The sequence below is a fragment of the Podarcis vaucheri genome, assembly GCF_965113315.1.
Source record: "Podarcis vaucheri genome assembly, chromosome: 13".
Lineage (NCBI taxonomy): Eukaryota > Metazoa > Chordata > Lepidosauria > Squamata > Lacertidae > Podarcis > Podarcis vaucheri.
Genome location: NC_138751.1, coordinates 38,629,404 through 38,649,774, shown reverse-complemented (window position 1 = coordinate 38,649,774; position 20,371 = coordinate 38,629,404). Strand labels below are relative to the sequence as shown.

Below are 20,371 nucleotides of genomic sequence, written 5' to 3'. Positions count from 1 at the left end.
TTAAGAACGGACCTCCGGAACGAATTAAGTACTTAATCCGAGGTACCACTGTGTGTGTGTGTGTGTGTGTGTGTGTGTGTGTATATATATATATATATATATATATATGCAGGTTTTGGTGTCTTCGGGTGTCTTCCCGTGTAAGAGTCGGGGTGTCTGTGCGACGTTTCGCACAGACACCCCGACTCTTACACGGGAAGACACCCGAAGACACCAAAACCTGCATTCCTATACCCGTGAAAATCTACGAAAGCATATATATATATATATATATATATATATATATATATATATATATGTCTGCTTGTGGGATTTTCATATGGGATAAAAATGTTCTCTAGCAAAGCATTCAATTTTTCTCCAACAAATGAGCCTGCCATGGTGGCAGGCTTCCCACACAAGAGAAAAATAGCATGGTAAACAGCTCAGACACAGACCAGCAGATGGGGCTTCTAAGCAAGAGTTCCACAGCCCATGCTCATAGCCTACATTTCTCCCACACACTCTGCTACTGTTCCAGGCATCCATACGCAATTCTCTACCCCAGTACCAGTTTGGGCTAGCAGCTGTATGCAGCTTGCCTCCTTGCCAAATTCTGCTTGTAGGAGCCTGCCCTCCTATTAAATTAAGCTGCAGCAGAGATGCAGTACGTGAAGGATGAGCCACGAAAATGTCCACTTCGCTAAACAAATGATATTCAGACCCTGCAAGAAAAGTAGGCCCCTGCTGAAGAATCATAAAAGGTATTTCTTAATGCCTCCACCTCAGCCTAACCATTCTGTTTGTAGATATATTTTGTATTCAGGAGAGGTGGTAGCAAGGGCACCAAAAGCCTTCGATTCTGCTCGTCTAGTGTAATCTACTCATCACCAAAGCTTTCAGCCGCCACCTCTAGGCCTTACGGCCAAGCCACGACTCCAGCTTCTGAGCTGCCAGTGCTGGCAGGGTTATGTTAGGTTTCCTAGGAATCTCTGCTTTCATATGACTAAAACAGGATTCTGGGCCTTACCAACACAGCTTCAAAGACATACTTGAAAGTGAATGGAGCAATACAGTGGTACCTCGGGTTAAGAACTTAATTTGTTCTGGAGGTCTGTTCTTAACCTGAGGTACCACTTTAGCTAATGGGGCCTCCCGCTGCTGCTGTGCCGCCGCCGCACGATTTCTGTTCTCACCCTGAAGCAAAGTTCTTAACCCAAGGTACTATTTCTGGGTTAGCGGAGTCTGTAACCTGAAGTGTCTGTAACCCGAGGTACCACTGTACTGGCAAAGATCTTGAAAGACAAGAGGGCTGGTTAAAACATGCCCAGTGAGTTGCAGGTGTAATTCTTGTCCCACCCTTGCCTATCACACTTAGAATAAATTATTAAAAATAATTTTAAAATGCATACTTCTGAACATACAAATTGTGACAGTCAACTTTTCTTAGTGTAAAATCTGGATTACTTGGACACAGAACTAGTTTCTTTCAGTAGAAAATATACAGCCTTGACAACACTGGACCTAGACTTTCTTCCTATTGCTGGGCTCCAAATTAAATTCTCCCAATCCTTGGCTATTATCCACGACAAAACCTAAACTTCACAGAGCACCTTCCTCACAGATGCCATCATTAGGCAAAGTCTAAATAAACTTGAGCTTAATTTCAGTACAGGGATGAACCCTGCTTGCCTTTATCACCAGTCCCTTTTGAAATATTCCTCCTAACCAATTTTTAGCATTTGCTGACTATCTTTCTGTTATACCCCTCCTATAACTGAATTCACAGAATGAAGTTCTCACTGTCTTTCGGTTCATTTCCAACTTCTGCTGCTTCTCCCCTACTTTTCACTGCAAGCAAAAAGCTGAATCATAACTCCATTACCAGTAAAGGTTCCAGCAACAGTAATGCGTTTGACATATAACCAAGACCTTCTTTGTAGATCTCTGAGCCGCCGACAACCTGGAATCCAGCAGAGCCTCTCTTTAAACATGTCAGTTCCAGACACACTTCACATGGAGAAGAAAACATTAACACCACTTTATTCTTGTTTAAAGAAAAATATCCAAATACACAAGGGATCCGTGGAAGGTTACATGTTAAGAAGAAATGGGGTAGGACAGGCAGAACTGAAACAGACTTACCCTTCTAAACAAAACTAGTTAAAATCAATTACATCAACTGGCTGATGGGGCCTCATTGGTTAGGCAGCCTGGGAGACAAAAGCCTCACCTGACTGGACCACACGGGGCACGGAAGCGTCTCCATTCATCACTCCATTGGGGGTTCCATCATATATCCATTCTCAGTGGACAAATAACCATCAGCTGACTGCATGGATTCTTGGTCCAGGAACATATCCTGGCTGGTTTCTTCCAAGGCCTCTCCCATGCCATTGTCCTGCCCCCTCTCTTCCCGTTTCTCCCCTCCCCGCTCCCCCCGCTCCCGCTTGTGCTCCCTGTCCCGGTCCCTGTCTCTGTCCCTATCACGACGACGCTCTCTGTCACGATCCCTGTCTCTGTCTTTGTCGCGATGGCTGCGCCGCCGATCCCTCTCTCTATCCCTGTCCCTGTCCCTATCTCTGTCCCTGCCCTTCTCTTCCCCCACTTCGGGCTTCACCTCCAGCCCATCTACGCCCATCTCGCCAAGGGTGGCCTCATCAGGCGGGGCCTCAGCCACTTCTGGCAGCTCTTCCTTCTTGTCTCTATCCCGGTCCCGGTCCCGCTTTCGATCCCTGGAACGGCTGCGGCGCTTGCGCTCCCGGTCTTTATCCTTGCTGCGCTCCCGGCTGCGCTTCCGCTCATCTTTCTCTCGGCTCCGCGTCCGCCGCCGGCGCTCCCGGGATCGGCTGCGACGGCGTTCCCGCTCTTTGTCTCGGTCTCGGCTGCGGTCTCGGCGATCACGCTCCCGTTCGCGGTCTCGATCCCTATGAGCCGGGGTGGTGGCGAGGGGACAGAATGTACTTTCTCAGATGTCAAATAATTGACTTTAACTACTACTTTGGCACTATACAACACAAGAGGAAACCCATGAATGAACATGCCATCTATACAAGGACACATCTGCACTACAAACTAGTTTAACTGTCATGTCTTCCATGGTCCAGCATTATACAAAAGCAACACACAATAAAAGGTTTGCAATCCAAACTACCTTAATCACAGAATCTGGTTTCATACCCTTATCTTTACAATTGGGGGTGGGGGGGGCCGGTTTGAAACAAATTATACAAATATTCAATCTGTCCCATTTTGTGTGTATTTAATTTTTAAGAGATACAAGGGGAGGGTCTGGTTGCAATTGAGAAATGTTCTAATTTTAAATGCTAGGATATTTGCTTTTGACTATAAGCCTGTAAGCCTTCTGTACATTTAGCACACATTTGGAGCTAAGTAATACTTTGAATGGGAGCTGCCACCAATCATTCTCTTGTATTAGAAATGTAATTCCTACAACAGTATAACTTTCTGAGGAGAGAGGGAGAATGGCAGTGATACTTTATGCATTCATGAATGTTGGATACTTTATGCAGCTCAACTCACCTTTCATCATATCGGGAGGTGTCATCCCGGCCTGAATGTCTGATGTTGACGTCAGCACCTCCTCGCCGGGTGCCACCGAGACCACCACCTGCAAAGGAGGGGAAAGAAGAAGAGTTTGGATTTGATATCTGCTTTATCACTACTCAAAGGAGTCTCAAAGCGGCTAACATTCTCCCTTCCCTTCCTCCCCCACAACAAACACTCTGTGAAGTGAGTGGGGATGAGAGACTTCAAGAAGTGTGACTAGCCCAAAGTCACCCAGCAGCTGCATGTGGAGAAGCAGAGACGCGAACCCGGTTCACCAGATTATGAGTCTACTGCTCTTAACCACTACACCACACTGACAATCTTGGGTCTTTCCAGGCTAGTTCACAATTAGAAGGCCAGGGCTGGAAGAAACTATCGTCCTTCAGACTTGTATGCCCAGTGTGCGCTGTTCTAGTTCTAATATATCTTGCTTAAATTGAACTCATCTGAAACCAGAGAGAGAGGGGAAAAGGATCTCTCCTGGTTTCTGAGCCACATATGCAGTGAGAACAATTTCTCCTGCCTCGCAAAAAACGTACAGAAAGCAGACCTTGCCAAATGGAGGGATCAGAAGGAAGGATGAAAGCCCCTTGGAACGGTTCATGTTCATATTTCCAGAATCTGACTAAGAATCAACACGTACCTCTGGCCCAACACAACAACCTTCACAGAAAACATCAACAGATGCTTATCTAGCATTATCTTGAAAACTTCTCAAGCACAGGGGATTTCTCTACCTTTCAAAAGCATTTCTCCATTGGCAAACAGCTCCCACATGTAAGCAGGTTTTCAAAGAAACGTTTAACTCGAGTCTACTTTCCTCTAGTTAAGACCTAACCATTCTTGGCCCACCCTCAGAAAACATAGGGAATAGCCACTTTAAGTACATAACTCCCTATGTTTCATTTTCCTTCTTTCTGGGCTGGACATATTTAGCTCCCTCAGTTTGTCTTCTAGATTGCTTGATCTCTACTTACTAAATGTCAACATCCTTGGTGGCCAGAAGGCAGCAGTCCAGCAGCGCTGATGTCGGCCCCTCACACACACCCCACCAAGACTTCTTGGGGCTTGCAACTATCGGGGACAAGGGTGGGGCAAAAAACTGGCAGCAAGCATGGTATAGCTCTCTGCACACACTTACCAAGCCTGCGTGGGCGCCATCCCTTCACCGTGCGGCCTCTCTCTACGTCCACCAGCACCCGCCTGCCATCTATTTTTTTCCCATCGGCGTGCTTGTATGCCGCTGCAACAGATTAGGAGGGGTATCCAGGGGGGAGGGGAGGGCAAAGGGAACTGCCATTATCCCGACTGCACATCAACAAGCCCACCCGCCCCCAAAGACATATACCACACACAAAGGAATCTGGAGGCGGCTCCCATTGGCCCCGCTGCCCCGGGCGAGGGATTGCTCCACATCTGCTTGGGAAGCGTTGCCTCAAAGCTTGTCCTGAACACAAAAGCTTGCCTTGATTAAAGTAGCTGGGCAAAATCCACACCATTGTGGGAGTGGGTGGGTGGGTGGGTCAGGGACATAACTGGAAGGAAACTTTATGGGCTGCCTGACCACAGCTGCCCCGGAGCCCCAGAGTTGTGGAGCAATCCCCAGCACCACCTCATAATGCAGCCCCCTGGCCTCTGCTGCAAAAAGAAGGAAGGTTATTGAGCAGTCAAGACTCACGCTACATACATCACTTGCCCAGAAGGAAAAAGGCTGGGTACAGACAAGCAAGCCCTCCACCCCAGCCCTCCCAGCAAACCTCAGAGTGGGCCAGGCTCTGCTGCTTATTTGTACCCCCAGCCAGCCAGTCCCAACATTGGCCATGCCCCCCAAACCCAACCCCAAAGCAAGAGTTCCTGCCATCAAAATAAATAAATAAATAAAAATTGGGGGGGGGACCAAACAGGTGAAGGGGAGGGGGGAAAAGAGGTATATAGAAATGCTTTCTAGGTTACAGGGGAGTGAAAGGTCTGGCGGGGAAGGAAGAGGGTAGTATACACAAGGAAAAACACTCAGGGAACTGGCTGGCACCCTCGCTCAACGCTCCCAGCCCACTTTAACCCGCTATCCCCCCCCGCCCTCACCCACGCCGCTTTCAAACCCACTGCAAATCTCTAGGACGACTTTAAGGGGAGAGGAAATGTTCTCAAGCCACTTGCTAAAGGAAGGGTGGGCGAGCACAGCTAACAAGTAAAAAGGAAATAAAAGCATTTACCTGGAGAAACTACTTACAAAACCATTGCAACTTTTAACTCCTCAAACTCACTGCATCGGGCTGCTAGCGCTGGGGCCCGAGGCGCAGCTCCCCCCTGCCCGGGAGCCCCCGGCTGGGGCGGTATTTTGGGTTTTGCATTTTAGCTGCTGAGCCGACCTTCCCTGCCTTACCTGTCTCAGCAGCAGAAGTCGGACACTCAGATCCCACCCCACCCTTGCCAGCCCCTCCCCAGTCCCCCCAGCCTCACCCCACTCCCCAAAACTACATAAAACTCTTAAGAGCTTGGAGATAGTTTATGTCTTAAGGGGTCCTTGCAAGCTTTGTGGCTCCCACGCGCCACCACTCCTCAAATATACTAAAGGCACCTATATGTGGTCAAGAATGCAGGTGTGGGCAGTAGGTCCCATGGTCAGTGAAGCAGCGCTAGACACTACCAGAGGACTTCAATCCACAAATTTCTGAAGTATTTCCTTTTAAAAACATGCCCATCACCAAATTCAGAGAGCCAAATGTTGCTATTGTTTATTATCAGTTATCAAAGTGCTGGGTGTCTTTTACAAAAAAAATAGAGCAAGATAGTTGAATGTATGTCTTTTTGGGGACAGTTTCAGGAATGAAATTTTACTTTTATTGAGCATGCACAGTTCAAAAGAGATGGGGAATGTGTGTACAGTTATTTTTAGATAAAAATGGAGGGGCTGTATTTCGTTGGAAAGCACAACAAATTAACTATAATGGTTTAAAGCTAACCACGTGCATAAACTGTGCATTAGAGAAAAAATAAACACATTATCCTTAAGTATGCACATAAAAAAGATAAGAGATAATCTCTCTCTTCGATGTGGGTACATAGGATTTTCCCCTTCCTCACTCATGCATATATGCTCAAGGAGGATGTTCTCATATACGTAACTGGGGGGGGGGGAGGGTTGAAATTCCCTTCTGATAGAAACAAATGGCAAAAATCTTCTGATGTACATACATTTAATGGGAAAATATTACTTCAGAAAAAAAGACTTGGAAGCTCTCCATTTCAAGCAGAAGGTTCCATGAAATAAAGAAAAACGTACTGGCTCTAACTTATTACTGCACAAAACATTTTCACCTGTTCTGATTTCACCTGTTCTAAATCCTGATGCAACAGTACACAGCAGAAAAGCTCTGATTTTTTTTAAAGTCCAAAAATCAGTTTCTTTGAAGGAGGATGTATTTTCCAACGGTCTGCCATCCCCCTAACCTTCATTAAAAAAAAAAAAGAACAAAAAGTGGAGATTGTTCAGCTACTAGAGAAAGCTGTGGAAGGTGGAGCTTGACAAGATCTTCATCGTCAAGTCAGGCTTTGTCCAATGACCAATGGCAAAGATGTCATCCTGGGCCTCGAAGCCCTGAGAATCAGAAGCCAGTCACAGTTTGGATCTTGGGGCACGATGACAGACCGCCACCCCCTACAAATTGAGTCTCCAAGTTAGCCTCATGGCTCATTTCCAAAATGGGCAGCCAGTGGACCAAAGTCAGCAAGGAGCAGCGTCCCTGCCCCCCATATTCACCACCATTTTATTGAAGATGGGAGACGAAGCTGGGCCTTTTCTCCAGTGAAGAGGTCAGTCCATGGTTGGGCGAGTCCCAGATTGCTTACCTGAAACCACCCTCTGCATTGCATCTTACCTTCCTGGGACATTTTATAATTAAGCACAATGGCCCTAGCATAAAAATCCCCAAGCTTTTCTCAGGGCATTCAAGGGCTTTGAGCAGCAGCAGCAGCTGACATGTTGGGGAAGCTCACCTAGAACAGCTCTGTTGTCACATTAGTTAGGCCTGAAAAGTTACTATTCAAGCCCTTTCTGGTATCCCATCAATGACCAAGCCCTGGGTTTTCAAAGCTTTTCAATGCCAAGTTAGACCTTCAAACTTTTCTCTCTAGGAGAGGCCAATTCACACGTTACTCTGGATAAATTGGTGAATTCATTTTTTCACACAGAAATTTCACCACAAAGAGATTCCTAATAATTCTTCATGCTTTCATGTGCTTGCACAATTAATAAGAGGCAAGGACACGCAGGGTGTGCATTTCCATTCACTGTACCTCTCTCGTCCTTTTTATAAGGGCACACCTTTATGAGAACAAATCAACAGAGAAGAATGTAAAAGGAATCCCTCCATCTTGTGACAAGATTGCTATGTAAAAGATGAGTATGAGACTCTCTGTAAGTAGCACTTACTTATCAGAATTTGACAAAGTAACACTCTGCTCTGGATTGCTGGAGACACATAATCGCAATGCTGGGGAGGGAGCTTTCAGAATTTACCAAGTCCCTCAAGGAGCCAACAGTGAACACCTGTTAATCAGCACACTAAGCAGTTTATAGCTCCAATACTAAACTCATAGGCACTCTTGATTTTCTCTGTTCTTTAATAGATCCAAGGGCAGCACTTACCGCTTTTCCCCTAGGATTCAGAGGTCAACAGTTAAGTTTCAAGGGCAAAGGTGGGTTTTTCTTTTTTTAATTAACTTTCCAACCTTGTCAACAGTGCCCCAAAGCAAAGCAGAGGTAGACAATATGTGCACATTGGCCTTTATGGTTTGCTATTTAGCGATATACTGCTGCCTTTGACATTCTAGATCTTGCCTTGCAGACAATGGCAAGCTGAAGGGCCCCATCTAAATCCTTATTAAGTTTCAATACTCCAAAGCTTAAAGGCCTCTGACGGAACACATCCTTCCAACGTAAATACTGGGAGGCAACAGGATGGTCCTTTTCAGGTTTAAGTCCTGAATTTTACCAAGCCTCCCCCCACCTTGGCATTCCTAGCTATAGCCTGCATTAGGCAGGGTTGAGGGCTCCAAATACTGGACAATTGAAAGTTCTAAGCTAAAGGAGCCAGACAGAAAAGAAGATAACAAGAAAGAACAGCAAGGTATGTGTGATGTCTCTGAACTGCCTTCTCTAGCAATAATTAGGAACCCAGCAACAGTGGTATAGTTGCCTGCTTGCATGTTAAAACCCACACTGGGGGATCAACGATTTAGAACCTCTGTTGAGACAGACATCCCAACCGTGTCCCACTTGCAGGTCCCATTACGGCCTTGGCAAGCCCTGCAAGGGTAGCCAGAGGAATTACTCTACATAGCTTTGTGCTCCCACTCTTGCTAACTACCCAACCACCCATCAGCTTCCTAACTAAAAGCAGAGCTCAAATATCCTCAGTCCTGGTTCCTATCAATCAAAGAGCACAGGCATAAAAATGCACTCCCTCCTAAGAAACACACATCAGCCTACTCAGGGATTATGTACATTAACAGGAGCATCAAAAGATATTTGCCTCCAAGTTTGGCCAGGGGCAAGTTGCAGTGGCTCATGGTAAAATATTGTTAGTCAATGCAATTTCTGTACCTAGAGATAAAGCACCAAAGCCAAAAGATTTAAAATGTAAAAAGCCCCGTGTGTCTCAATCTGATTCAAGTGACCCAATAACTGGGAAGAATCCTCCATGCCACAAATGTAAAATCTGTTAAAACTCTTAAATTCAAGAACTGACTCAAGTGGTAGTTGATGTAGATGTTTGCTCTCTCCTAATACAGCTGTGCAAATAATTGTTCAGAGGATGGCTTCCCATTCATTCCTAAGCTTACCAGTACCACTCCACCTCTCACTGCTACCAGTCACTCCACTGCCCAGGCACCTAGTCCGGGTGTCTGTCCAAGACAGCCAGGTACACATACTTTATAATGCTATCTTGTTTTCAAGATAGAATAATGTAGCTTATATGTGAGTGGCTCTATCCCTCTGGCACTGGAGGTGCTTCTTTCGGGAATTGTCACTGGCCACAAACATCAGGCAAGTGCTAAATTACAAAGCTAACTTAATATGCTGCAACTTGCTTTTACAGTATATAAGATAAAATGTTTAAGAATGATGTAGTCTAGGTTTTCCCACCTTTCCAAAGAGGACTAACAGAGCCCAGTCCTTTCCAAAGAGCACTAACACAATCTAACCCAGGTCTGCCAGGATATTTGGGAGCCTCGTATTAGCATCAGACTTTACCATCGCTTGTGTCTACACTATTAATGTAAGCAGTGATTGAAGGTGGAAAGATTAACATTCTCATGACGATTTCAGAAAGTGACCTCAAATACTGTGATGCTTTCTTATGTGTGTTAATGATTGAGAGGAAGCATTTTGGTCTAGCCAGTCTGAAAAGGACTGAGGAGAGCCCCTACCTACTTGGGGCAAACATAATAAAATGATATTTTTGAAATAACTCTCACTCGCCAACTGTTTCTGCCTGCGTTGTTTAATGATTGCCAATCCAGCCTCACAGACTGAAGAGCGTAAAACAGCACATGTGTGTCTTGGAGAGGGAGGGTTCACTCAGGATATTTGAGCCCTACTGGAGAGGGCTGACCTATTATTATTATTCTTCCCTCCCTCCCCATTATATTTATGCTGCAAAATGTTAAGGCCAAGAACCAAGCATAAGGAACCCATTTCTCCTTCTCCTTCCACACAGCAAGAGAACAGCGCAGAAGCCAGAAGAGAAACACATTCCTCTTCCTTCCTTCCCTCCACCCCACCTCCACACTAAGTCATGTCACCTAGCATCTGCCTTTGACCTGGCTTGTGTATAGAAGTGTGTTGGGTACTGCGGTTTCTTACCAATTATACAAACCCTTATACCAACCATACAATGAGATGTTGTAAAGGGGAAGCATAAGGATCAGCTGCAAGCCAGCAGTGGCAATAGCCATCAGAAAGGTGGCTGCAGTGACAATAAGAACACAGAATTAATACACCCCGCTCACAACACGCCTCTCAACAACAGCATCTTTTCAAAACACAGCTACAGGTCAAAGTTACACTTGCTTTAGAAGAACTACTTCTTCACAGCATTCATTCTCCCTCTTTAAAAAAAATTAACAGAAAGGAGATGGGCAACAGTTCAGTGTGTGGGGGCAGCCTTTATGACCCTGCTGGGTTCTGCAATGCAAGCAGCAACTCCAGCCTGCCCAAAATGATGCTGGCATGACTAGTTGCCCACCCTCGGTCTACAGGCTTCCCCCCAGCACAAGGGAATCTTGAGGGGTAAAGATGAGAGCTGTTGAACTGTTGCCTGTTACTTTAGCATACACACGCACACACACACATTGCATTTGCAGCACCCCAGCTACGTTAATTTCTTTTTTTCAGAACTAGACAAAGAGATGGAAGTGATGCTCTCGAAAGAGAGCAAGCCTACCTAGAGTAAAACTGAGATTCCCAAGTCCAAACCCTACATGAATGACTGAATGACAAAATATTTAGGGAGAAGAGGGTAAAACTTCCTCCCTTCTGGATTCTACTGTTGATGTGATTGGAAGGATTCTCCCCCCCCCCCACTTTCTATTATTGGTATGACTGGAAGGGTCCTCACTCGGAAACCCAACAGGGCCAGATTAACGGAACTTGGGTGCTTGCCAAACCAAGCCAGGCTCCCCCACTCTGTACTTACCTGTTGGGGGGAGCCCAAGCCCTCAAATAACTCAAGGGCTTTGAAAAAACATGCTTTTGTAATAGAAAAACTAATTTATAAAAAGACAAAACACACAAATCATAAAAACATCCCAGAAAACTATTGTACTTACAGTGCATGTCACGTTCATGTTCGTATTCAATGAAGGCGTAGCCACGTGGCTTGCCGGAGTGCTTATTGTACACCATGTAGATCTGGAATGGAATTGAAGTGGCAGCAAGGGTTAACTGGTTAAATGTATAGCCCTAATACCTTCTTAGGACCCAAATGAAGCCCATCTCCTTATAAAACCCCATCACTTGAGACCACAAAGAGGAAAATGATCCGTACACATTCAACTCTCGGCTTCTTGGTTGACCATGCCTGCTATGGTGTAATTAGAGGGGCATTTCTGCAAAAAAAGATACCTAAGTGATACAGGAAGCTCCAGATTCCAAAGCCCACATTACATTTTGTGTGAACGAAGCCTAGAAATTCCCACTGTGCCCTCTATATAGAGTAGCTGTGAGAGCACTAGAGAAATGAGGAAATGATAGCAGGGAACAAGTTCTGTCTTCCATGTATAAGTGCTTAAAAAAAAAAAGAACAATGCTCCAATGAGTTCAGAGATAGAAACAGCTTTTTCCCAGGGGTCACTTGCACCTCTCTCCACCCCAGCATTGTGAATGTCTTTGATAAAATGATGTGAGAGACAGGAGGCACTGGAAAGATAGCAATGTTAAAATCAAGTTGGTTTATCCTAAACCACAGAACTAGAGATATGTTCCAAATATATGAAGTGCTTCTGATAAATCAGAAGCATTTGAATGCAAAACAATTATCTTTGAAATGAAGTAAAACGATGTGGGAAGAAAATGAAGATTAAAACTTGCTCTTTTAGAAAGAGGTAAACGGGGATTAAAACAATGAAATTAGGGCAGAAACCACTCCACCCACCCACCCACCCACCACAAAATACTGGTCTACGCAATTCATCACTGGGAAATATGGTGATAATTATGTTCAATAAATTATTTATCTAACAGCTATTGAATTTTATTGATTGATTGCCAAACAGATTCAAAAATAACCTTTCTACTTACTCTTTTGATAGGGCCATAAACTTCAAACTCCCGCCTCAGCTTGGATTCTGTTGTGTCATAGTTCTGCAAGGAAAATGGGAAGTCAAATAAGGTGAAGGCATAGAGATTATAACTGGTAGTTGTTTTTGTTTGCTTTGCAGATATGACTTAAAGGACATAAACAAACTGACAGAAGCAATTAAAGGTTCACAGAAGAGAACCCATTTCTCCCCTCAAAGAGCAATATTTGATGCAGACCGCATGCTACACAATACAGTATGCACAAATTCTGAAATACCCTGGGAACCCTTCTGTTATTTTCTCATTTATGTGTATGAAATAAAACTTTACCAATCTGTATAGCTTTTCAGCCAGACTATTTGAATTCCAAATATTCATTGTAGCTCCAGATTCTTCCACAATTTTTTTGCAATCACTGCCCTCACCAAATAACCAATTAAGGCCCTAATTTTCAGACCATCATTATTATTATTTAAAAACAAATGTAATATTTATTTCTGGGGATTTCATAATTTGTTGGCTTAGTTGCTTTGAAAATTTCCTCAAATATCTCATCCCTTATGACATGTCCACCACATGTGTTTGAAATACCGTTTGTCTAAAAACCTCTACAACATAATGCTTATGCATTGTTGTGAAGTAAGAAATTCCTAAGGGAGTTAATTATCATTTTTGTGTTGTCCCAGTCCTGTTTCCCAGACTTTTCTTAACTCTTCAGGTGACTGCATGTCCATTGTATTAAGAGCTAATGCAAACTGGAAACTAGCCCTTTACATCTTTGTCACTTACTTCTAAAATTATCTTCTCATACTGACCCAGGTCTCTGGTTGCTTGTCCCATAATGTGGGGCAATCTGAAAATGATCCTACTTGCTACTATGAAAGCCACACAATGTTGGGATGGTGTAGCTAATGCTTCCACTGCTCCCTAGAGTCACATTCCCATGTAAAATTCCAATAGTTTATGAAGCTTAGCCCGTTTCTGTCATTCAGAAATGGCCTGTTTCTCCCAAGAAAATCAGAATGACCTTGTATGGGAATGAATGGGGAGATCCCTGGCACAAGGGGTTCTTTGTGCTCTTTCTGTACTTTTAACACCACCTTAAAAGCTGTGCCATAATTTTTAATCCTGGTTTTTATAAGTTTATTTACATAGGAAAGTACTGTTGGCAATGGTGGAAATTGCTAAAGCAGCTGTTTGTTTCCATCTGTAATCTAATCTCTCTTACTGGTAAGGACACTAGCAATTTATTTTAAACAAAGTATTGGCAGAAGGAAGAAGGTAACTTACAACTCTGGCCACAAAGAGAGTCTTGAAGGCATCTCCTTGAGCATTGGGATCATTGTGAGGGTCCCCTGATTGGAAGAAGAATAAGGTAACGGATAAGAAATGAAGGAAAAGGGGGGGGGGTTGTTTGTTCTTTCACACATGTGAACATTAGGCTCATCTTAAGAGGAATCAATGAAACATTGAATTCATTCATGGTTAAACACCAAAAGTGGTGCGACTTTCACAAAGTTCATTCCTTCCCCCATTGCTCCTCTCCCTGACTTACACATCTTCAGCTCAGTCTCAACCTCTTGTTGCCGGCGCTCAATCTTCTCTCGCCTCTGCAAGGAAAGGTGTCAAGGAGAGAATATTAATGCTTACCTTCCAGTTCAGATTAACTACCTGAAAAAATACATCCCTTTGAAAGAAATAGGGACCCACAAACCTCAGCTTCTAAGGAAGAAAGCTACTAACAAACAGTCAAGGGTGGAACCTGAGGCGTTCCCCCATGCAATCTAGGAATCCTGGATCAGAGCTCCTGTTGCAATAACCCACAAATTACTATGCCCTGTACATACCTTCCGTTCCATTCGTTCCTCACGCGTCTCCGCGCGGGTTGGTGGAGGAGCATCACGTGGGTCCTGTAAGTGAGAGAGCTCATTTTTAATAAAGGACAAAGTGTTGAGAAATACAAGCTGCTCTTGCAACAGTCAAATTCTGCAGGCAGTAGCCAATGTTCTAACAAATTACAAATCAGGCCAATTCTTAAAAGCACTTACCTCAAATTCTCGAATGTAGGGGGCAATGCCACTGTAGGGCTGATTATGGTGCTTCTCATGGGGTAGTTTCTCCAGAGGAGGGAGGTAGGGTATAGGATCACGGGGGGCAAATAGCGCCAACAAATTTGGGGGCAGGAATTGCGTCATCTTGGAAAACCTGCCACACATAAGAAAAAGAGCAGACAGTTTGAGAACAGGATAAAGACAGCTGGTGAAGACATTCCCTAAGAAGTTCTTAACATGGCACAAGAACTGTTAGTAATCCACATCCATGCACAAATCAGTTAAAAACAAACCACCACTTCTGAACATCAAAGGTTGGAAGCTGGACTTATAGTACAATCCTATGTCCATTTACTCAGAAGTAAACCATACTAAGCTCAACCCAGTATCTCTCAGGCTCCCTCCTCCCTATACTACACCTCTTATCAGTTGGTGCAGCAGCAAGTAGTGTTGCAATACTATACACACACATCTGGGAGTAAGTAGACACAGAGAATGTCACTGGTAAGAGACTGCTTCAAAGCAGGAAGTCCTGTTTTGAATCTGAGGCCTGCTCCAGACATGCAGCAAATGGGTGGGAAGGGGGTAGAGTGGACTGTACCATTCCACATCGCAAGTGGGCAATTTATTACTGTCCAGTGCTCCTCGGGGCCCCTTCCCCCTGCGTACAACACCACTTGCAAGGAGTGAAAACAAGCAAGCAAGAGAACTTTTATAGACCAAACCTCTCTCTCTCGACAGTGCACAGCTCTTCCATCCCCGTTTTCACAACGCAGGAGAGCATTCAAAGAACGTGAGCGCACACATATGCACACCTGCAGTTTGAAGTGGTACAGACCGTTCCACCACCTTAGCCCTCCCTGTCCCGTCCTCCCCCCCCCTTCATAATGCATAGGTAGAGGCCTCAGAAAGTGGCCCTATGGAGGGGGTGGGAAATAACCATATGGTGACCTACCTTGCAGGGCTGCAGTAGAAGCAGACACAGCACTTAAGTGCAGTGCTTTGAGAACGATGTGAATACAGTACCACAGTTATTACTATTATTATTACTATTATTATTATTATCCCAGGAGGCTCCTGATCCCTCCCCCTCTTCACCCATAATCACAGCCTCCCCTCTCCCTCCTTTTTTGTAATCAACATTTGCTTCTCTGCCCCCCCCTTCATAAAATCGCTGCCCTTTAACACCCCCCCAAAAAACACCCGTTATTCCCAAGCCCCTCCCCCTCTGGCCCAACCGCACACAGACACGCGCGCGACCAATGTGGGGGGGGGTGTAGAAAAACACCACAACCCCACTTCTTCCTCTCACGTAGCGGCCCCCCCCCCACGGTTACTGCCCACCGCCCCTGGGCTGCGACCACGCTTCCTCACGTACTCGCCGCCTCTCTTCCACTGCGGTGGGCCGTGGGCGCTCTTTCCCTCTGCTGCCTCGGCGCCCGCCGCCGCCGCCTCAGGCTGGGCCTAGTCCCTGCTGCCTCTGCGCATGCTCAGACTCCAACATCCATCCAACCAACCAACCAACCAGTCCCCCCTCCCTCCTCCAGTCAGCATGTCCAGATCCTTACGCGGACGGATCTTCTTTTTCGCTTTTTTAAAAGCTCGGTGATCCCTCCGCGCGAGTTTTTCGGTTGGAAGAAGCTGAGGGGAGCCGCGGATGGGGGAAGGGCTAGGGAAGTAGTCCTCTTAAGAAGAATAAAATGTTATGTATTAGCTGCGCTGAGGCCAGTTCGAGGGTGGGCGAAGGTTTGGAGTGTATCGCCTCGGAGCTTATAGAGGGGAAGCTGCACATTTTGAATGTTTCTCCTCTGAGGAGTTTTAACACCCCACCAAAAACAAAAACCCACTCCAAAGTCCATGTGGCATTTTGCTACCTTGAACCCTTCCTCCTGACGCGACAAAGACCCGCGCGCAGGAAAGCTTTCGTTGCTGGCGCATGTCAACGTGCCTGTGGTAAATCTCACGTGGAAGGGAGTTCCGTCGGTTACTTCTGGCCAGAAGGACGACTAGAAGTCATTTCGCCCAGATTTTCCTGATCATGTTGAATACAGAGGGCAGGGGCAATCTTTCCCTACCCTCAGATTTGGTGCAAGAAGCTGTTTTCCCGTTAGCACCGCATAGCAAAAAGTGTTTACCGGTTAAAGTTAGATTAAGGTGCAGTCTTGGGAAGAAAGCCACACTAAAGGGAGGAGCAGTCTAGTTTCTCACAAAAAAAGAATAGGACCTGTTCATTTTGCCTCATCTCTCAGGTTCTACAAAGGATAGAAACCTTTTTAAATATATATATATATATAATGGAACCTAGGAGGTAGTATAATGGTTTGAATGCTGGACTTTTGAGCCCTGAAGCTCACAGGATGACCTTGAGTCTCTCAGCCTAACCTACCTCAGAGGATCGCCGTGAGGATAAAATGGGGAGAGGGGGAACCATGGACACCACCTTTGCGTCTTTATGCCAGCAGTTCTCAGGGACAGGAGTTTCTATCATATTCATGGTGCCAGTGTAAGTAACCTCCTTTGCTGCATTGCAATGCTGCAAAATGAAAATAAATATTCCATGTTCGTTCCTGCATTGCAGGGGGTTGGACTAGATGACCCCAGGGGTCCCTTCCAACTCTTAAGATTCTATTATTCTATGTCAACAGCACAACATCACCACTCAACAAGCCCACACAAGGCAGCAGCTGCACATATATGCACATAAACACAGACATGAACCCAAGTTAGGGTAAGTGAACGGGACAGATCAAATTTCATTTGGGGAGTAGGATAGTGTGTAGCAGGCAAACCACCAAAGCAATAACATGAAACGGAAACGAGACGCTTCTCCAGCTCACAATCATCATCATCATCATCATCAATTTTATATTCTCCATCCATATGATTGGGCTGCCACAGTCATTCTGGGTGGCATCCAACAAAAATACAAATAAAGCTTTTAAAAATTGAACATTAAAAGCTTCCCAAAACAGCTCACTAGAACCTCAATTACTGCACAGCAGCTTGCAGAAAGGAATATATCTGAAGTGAATTGACTGGCAGCAGGTGGCACTGTTAGATAGTGAATGTTTCAGAAATATTCATCAGGAGAAGATCTGCCTGCTTGTGTAAGGTGAAAGAAAGCAGTAATACATAACTTTTCAAGATTTCTTGCCTTTATTGGCATAAGTTAAAACAGTAAAATTATAAAAATCATACAAAGTCATCCAAATACACTGATAATCCAAACACAAACAATATATAAAAGACTAGATAACCGCTACTGAATAAATCAGGCAACTTTAGATTTAGCTTTAAAGATCTTGTCTAAGTACCCCAAAACAATCTTGGTAGTTTTGAGAGTATCATCCCTCAGGAAATATTGGATTACAGACTCTGCAAATCAATATTTTGAGCTGTAAGGGAGTCAGTAGGAGATCTCCAGTGGGTGTTGAGAAGAGGGCAATCCAAAATTATGTGATGTATTGGTGTTTTCTTATTACAGTAACAGAATCTGATCTGGAAGGGGATTTTTTGAAACCTTCCAAACAATACAGATGAAGGGAATGCATTTAGACGAGCTAGCATAAAAGCTCTGCTATACGATGGAGTATCTAAATTATAAAAGTAATTAGGCATTACTCCATGGTGGGGCTGCAGTCCTTTTCAAAACTCCAAGGGATATGGTGAACCTGCTCTCCTTGCAATATGGATGTAAATTGAACTCTGAAAACAATTCAGAGTTAAGCCCTTGTCTCTTTTAACAATCCACAGTACAGTGAAAGGTGTGGCCATAAACAGGGCAGAGAAACAGTTTGAAAGTGTCAGCTCCACATACCCTGTTCCCCTTATGGCCTAAAACTGCACAGAGCAAAAGGGCTGAATGTCAAGGCTCACAGCATACTAAGAGCTAGAGTTCTATGTAAATAGGCGTGATTGCAAGGGCACAACACAAAGACAACTGGAGGCCTCATGGATGATGATATTGTGCTCACAACCATTATAAGTTAAGGAAACACAGCAGTCTGTGGTGTAACTTGGATGGGGCAGAACAGACCAGATTCTTTAGACCAGAGTGTGTAAAACACACCCTTTTCTTACTGCAGGGATGAGGAACCTGTAGTTCTCCAGATGATGCTTACAAACCACTTACAAACATGTTGCTATGAGAAATTCACACTAAAATCCCAATGCTCTTAATTTTTTTTTATTAAATATAAGAAGAAGAAAAAATAATAACAGGAACAGACATAAATACCCCCCCAACGCTCCTGCCCACCCCTTATGTCAATGGTACATTGTAATTATACAATGGTACATTGTAATAAATTCAAGTTTTCACATAAACTTTTGTTTCTACAGCATAAAGGGTAGAGCACAAAGTCTGATCAGCAGTCAGTTCATCATTCACAAAGAAAGAAAAGTTATTTTTCCTGAAAGGAGATGTAGTCTGTAATTACAACATCCAAATTTGTAATGCTGCTGCTGATCAGTCTGTAAGTCCAGTACTGTTGGTGTATGTAATAAATTGCCAAAATGCTGATGAATTTTGATGAGGATTTTTTTTAATGCAAAATGTAGAGAACTGAATTTTAGATTGGAAAAATTAGAAATTAGACAGAACCGAAACTTATCGATTCTTCCATCCCTTGCTGGCTGGAGTAACTATTATGATTAGTAAGCTACTGATTAGCTCATCCCACCCTGCACTGCTACTATTTCATTATCTGGGACAGAGGCTTAAAACTTCCTTCGAGAAAAGCCTTGGGCTTCCCTCAGTGTTTATCAGGCTCTTCAGTTAGAAGACCGGTAATGGTGGCAGTATCCTTGAAACATACCTTGCACGCCACTATCAATCTTCCATGCCAAGTGCAGCCATGGGAGAGAGCTAGTCATTGTCCCAGGATGCATTCTCAGTTTGCACTAAGCACCAGTAGTAGGGATAAGTGAAACTGCCAATTTCAGCTTCTCTCAGTTTCTCATTTTCCAATTTTTTCTTTAAAAAGAATCGGACTTTTTGGAGTTTGGAAAGTGGTAGGGAAATGCATTGAAAAGTGTGGGGAAAGTGTAGGAAGATGTGCAAACACTTGGCAAGCAAATCAGGATGAACGCAGGCTGAATGCACATGTCGTATATAAACCCCTCACGCTGGCAAACAAATCAGAATAAATGCTCAATAAGAAACAGATACAATCTGAGCCCCGTATATGCTTTGTGCAAACAAATCAGGGTGAATGCTCAATAAATAGGTTGTCTGGAGGAGCTGGCTAGCAAAAATACCTGAATGTTTATACTCTCACTAGCATGAGGAAAATGCTTGAGGTGCATACATCATCATCATCGCTTAATATTGATAAATGCATCTAAAATATACTGGCTGTTGTACATGGATAAAATGAACAGATTCCTGCTTGCTGACTCACAATCGAAAACACATGAGACAATTTTGTATGCACCATACATTTAAAGCACATTTACAGCACATCTCCCACCTCCAATAACCCTGAAAACTGTAGTTTACCCCACACAGAGCTATAATTCCCAGCACCTTTAATAAATGACAGTTTATTGCTTCAAATGTGCCATAAGTGTATGTTGTATACATAGTCTTAAGGAGAGGGGCATTGGAGAGAATGGGAAACCTTTGTATTTGTTGAGTGAAAAGCAAAAAAAATTCTTTAAAAGAGATAAATCCCGAACAGTTATGAACCTAGCAGTAGGAAGGAAAATAATTGAAGAAATCAAATAGAATATCCAGAAGGAATTGTGGGAGAGAGACATTTTGAATTAGTTCTTAAAGGAAGACAAAGAAAAGGCCAGTCAAATATTGAGAACAAGAGAGCAATGCACAAGGGACTGTGGGAGAAAAAAAAGCAAGGAAATTAGAAATAACACAAAGGGAATGAAGTCTGAGGATGAAGCTTTGTTTTCGGTGAAAGAAGAATAGAGAAGAAGCAATAAAAAGATTAGAAGAACAACTATCATGAAG

The 20,371-nt window shown here is 44.1% G+C and overlaps 1 protein-coding gene across 3 annotated transcripts in view; it reads right to left on the bottom strand.

Annotated features, from left to right (window-relative positions):
* Positions 1-1,990: 1,990 nt before the first annotated feature.
* The window catches only part of SNRNP70 (small nuclear ribonucleoprotein U1 subunit 70), a 116,507-nt gene continuing 98,126 nt past the window's right edge, over positions 1,991-20,371 (bottom strand). The window contains exons 1-10 of one of the 3 annotated variants that reach the window (XM_082194441.1): positions 15,782-15,932; positions 14,401-14,557; positions 14,200-14,262; positions 13,908-13,962; positions 13,643-13,707; positions 12,353-12,415; positions 11,383-11,464; positions 4,691-4,792; positions 3,523-3,610; positions 1,991-2,942 (exon numbers count right to left, since the gene is read on the bottom strand). In XM_082194441.1, the coding sequence (XP_082050567.1) occupies positions 2,252-2,942; positions 3,523-3,610; positions 4,691-4,792; positions 11,383-11,464; positions 12,353-12,415; positions 13,643-13,707; positions 13,908-13,962; positions 14,200-14,262; positions 14,401-14,547 (1,356 nt within the window). In that variant the 5' untranslated portion in view covers positions 14,548-14,557; positions 15,782-15,932 and the 3' untranslated portion in view covers positions 1,991-2,251. Of the gene's footprint in view, positions 2,943-3,522; positions 3,611-4,690; positions 4,793-11,382; positions 11,465-12,352; positions 12,416-13,642; positions 13,708-13,907; positions 13,963-14,199; positions 14,263-14,400; positions 14,558-15,781; positions 15,933-20,371 lie in introns of those variants that run through there. The other 2 variants (XM_082194443.1, XM_082194442.1) reach the window with 2 other exon arrangements.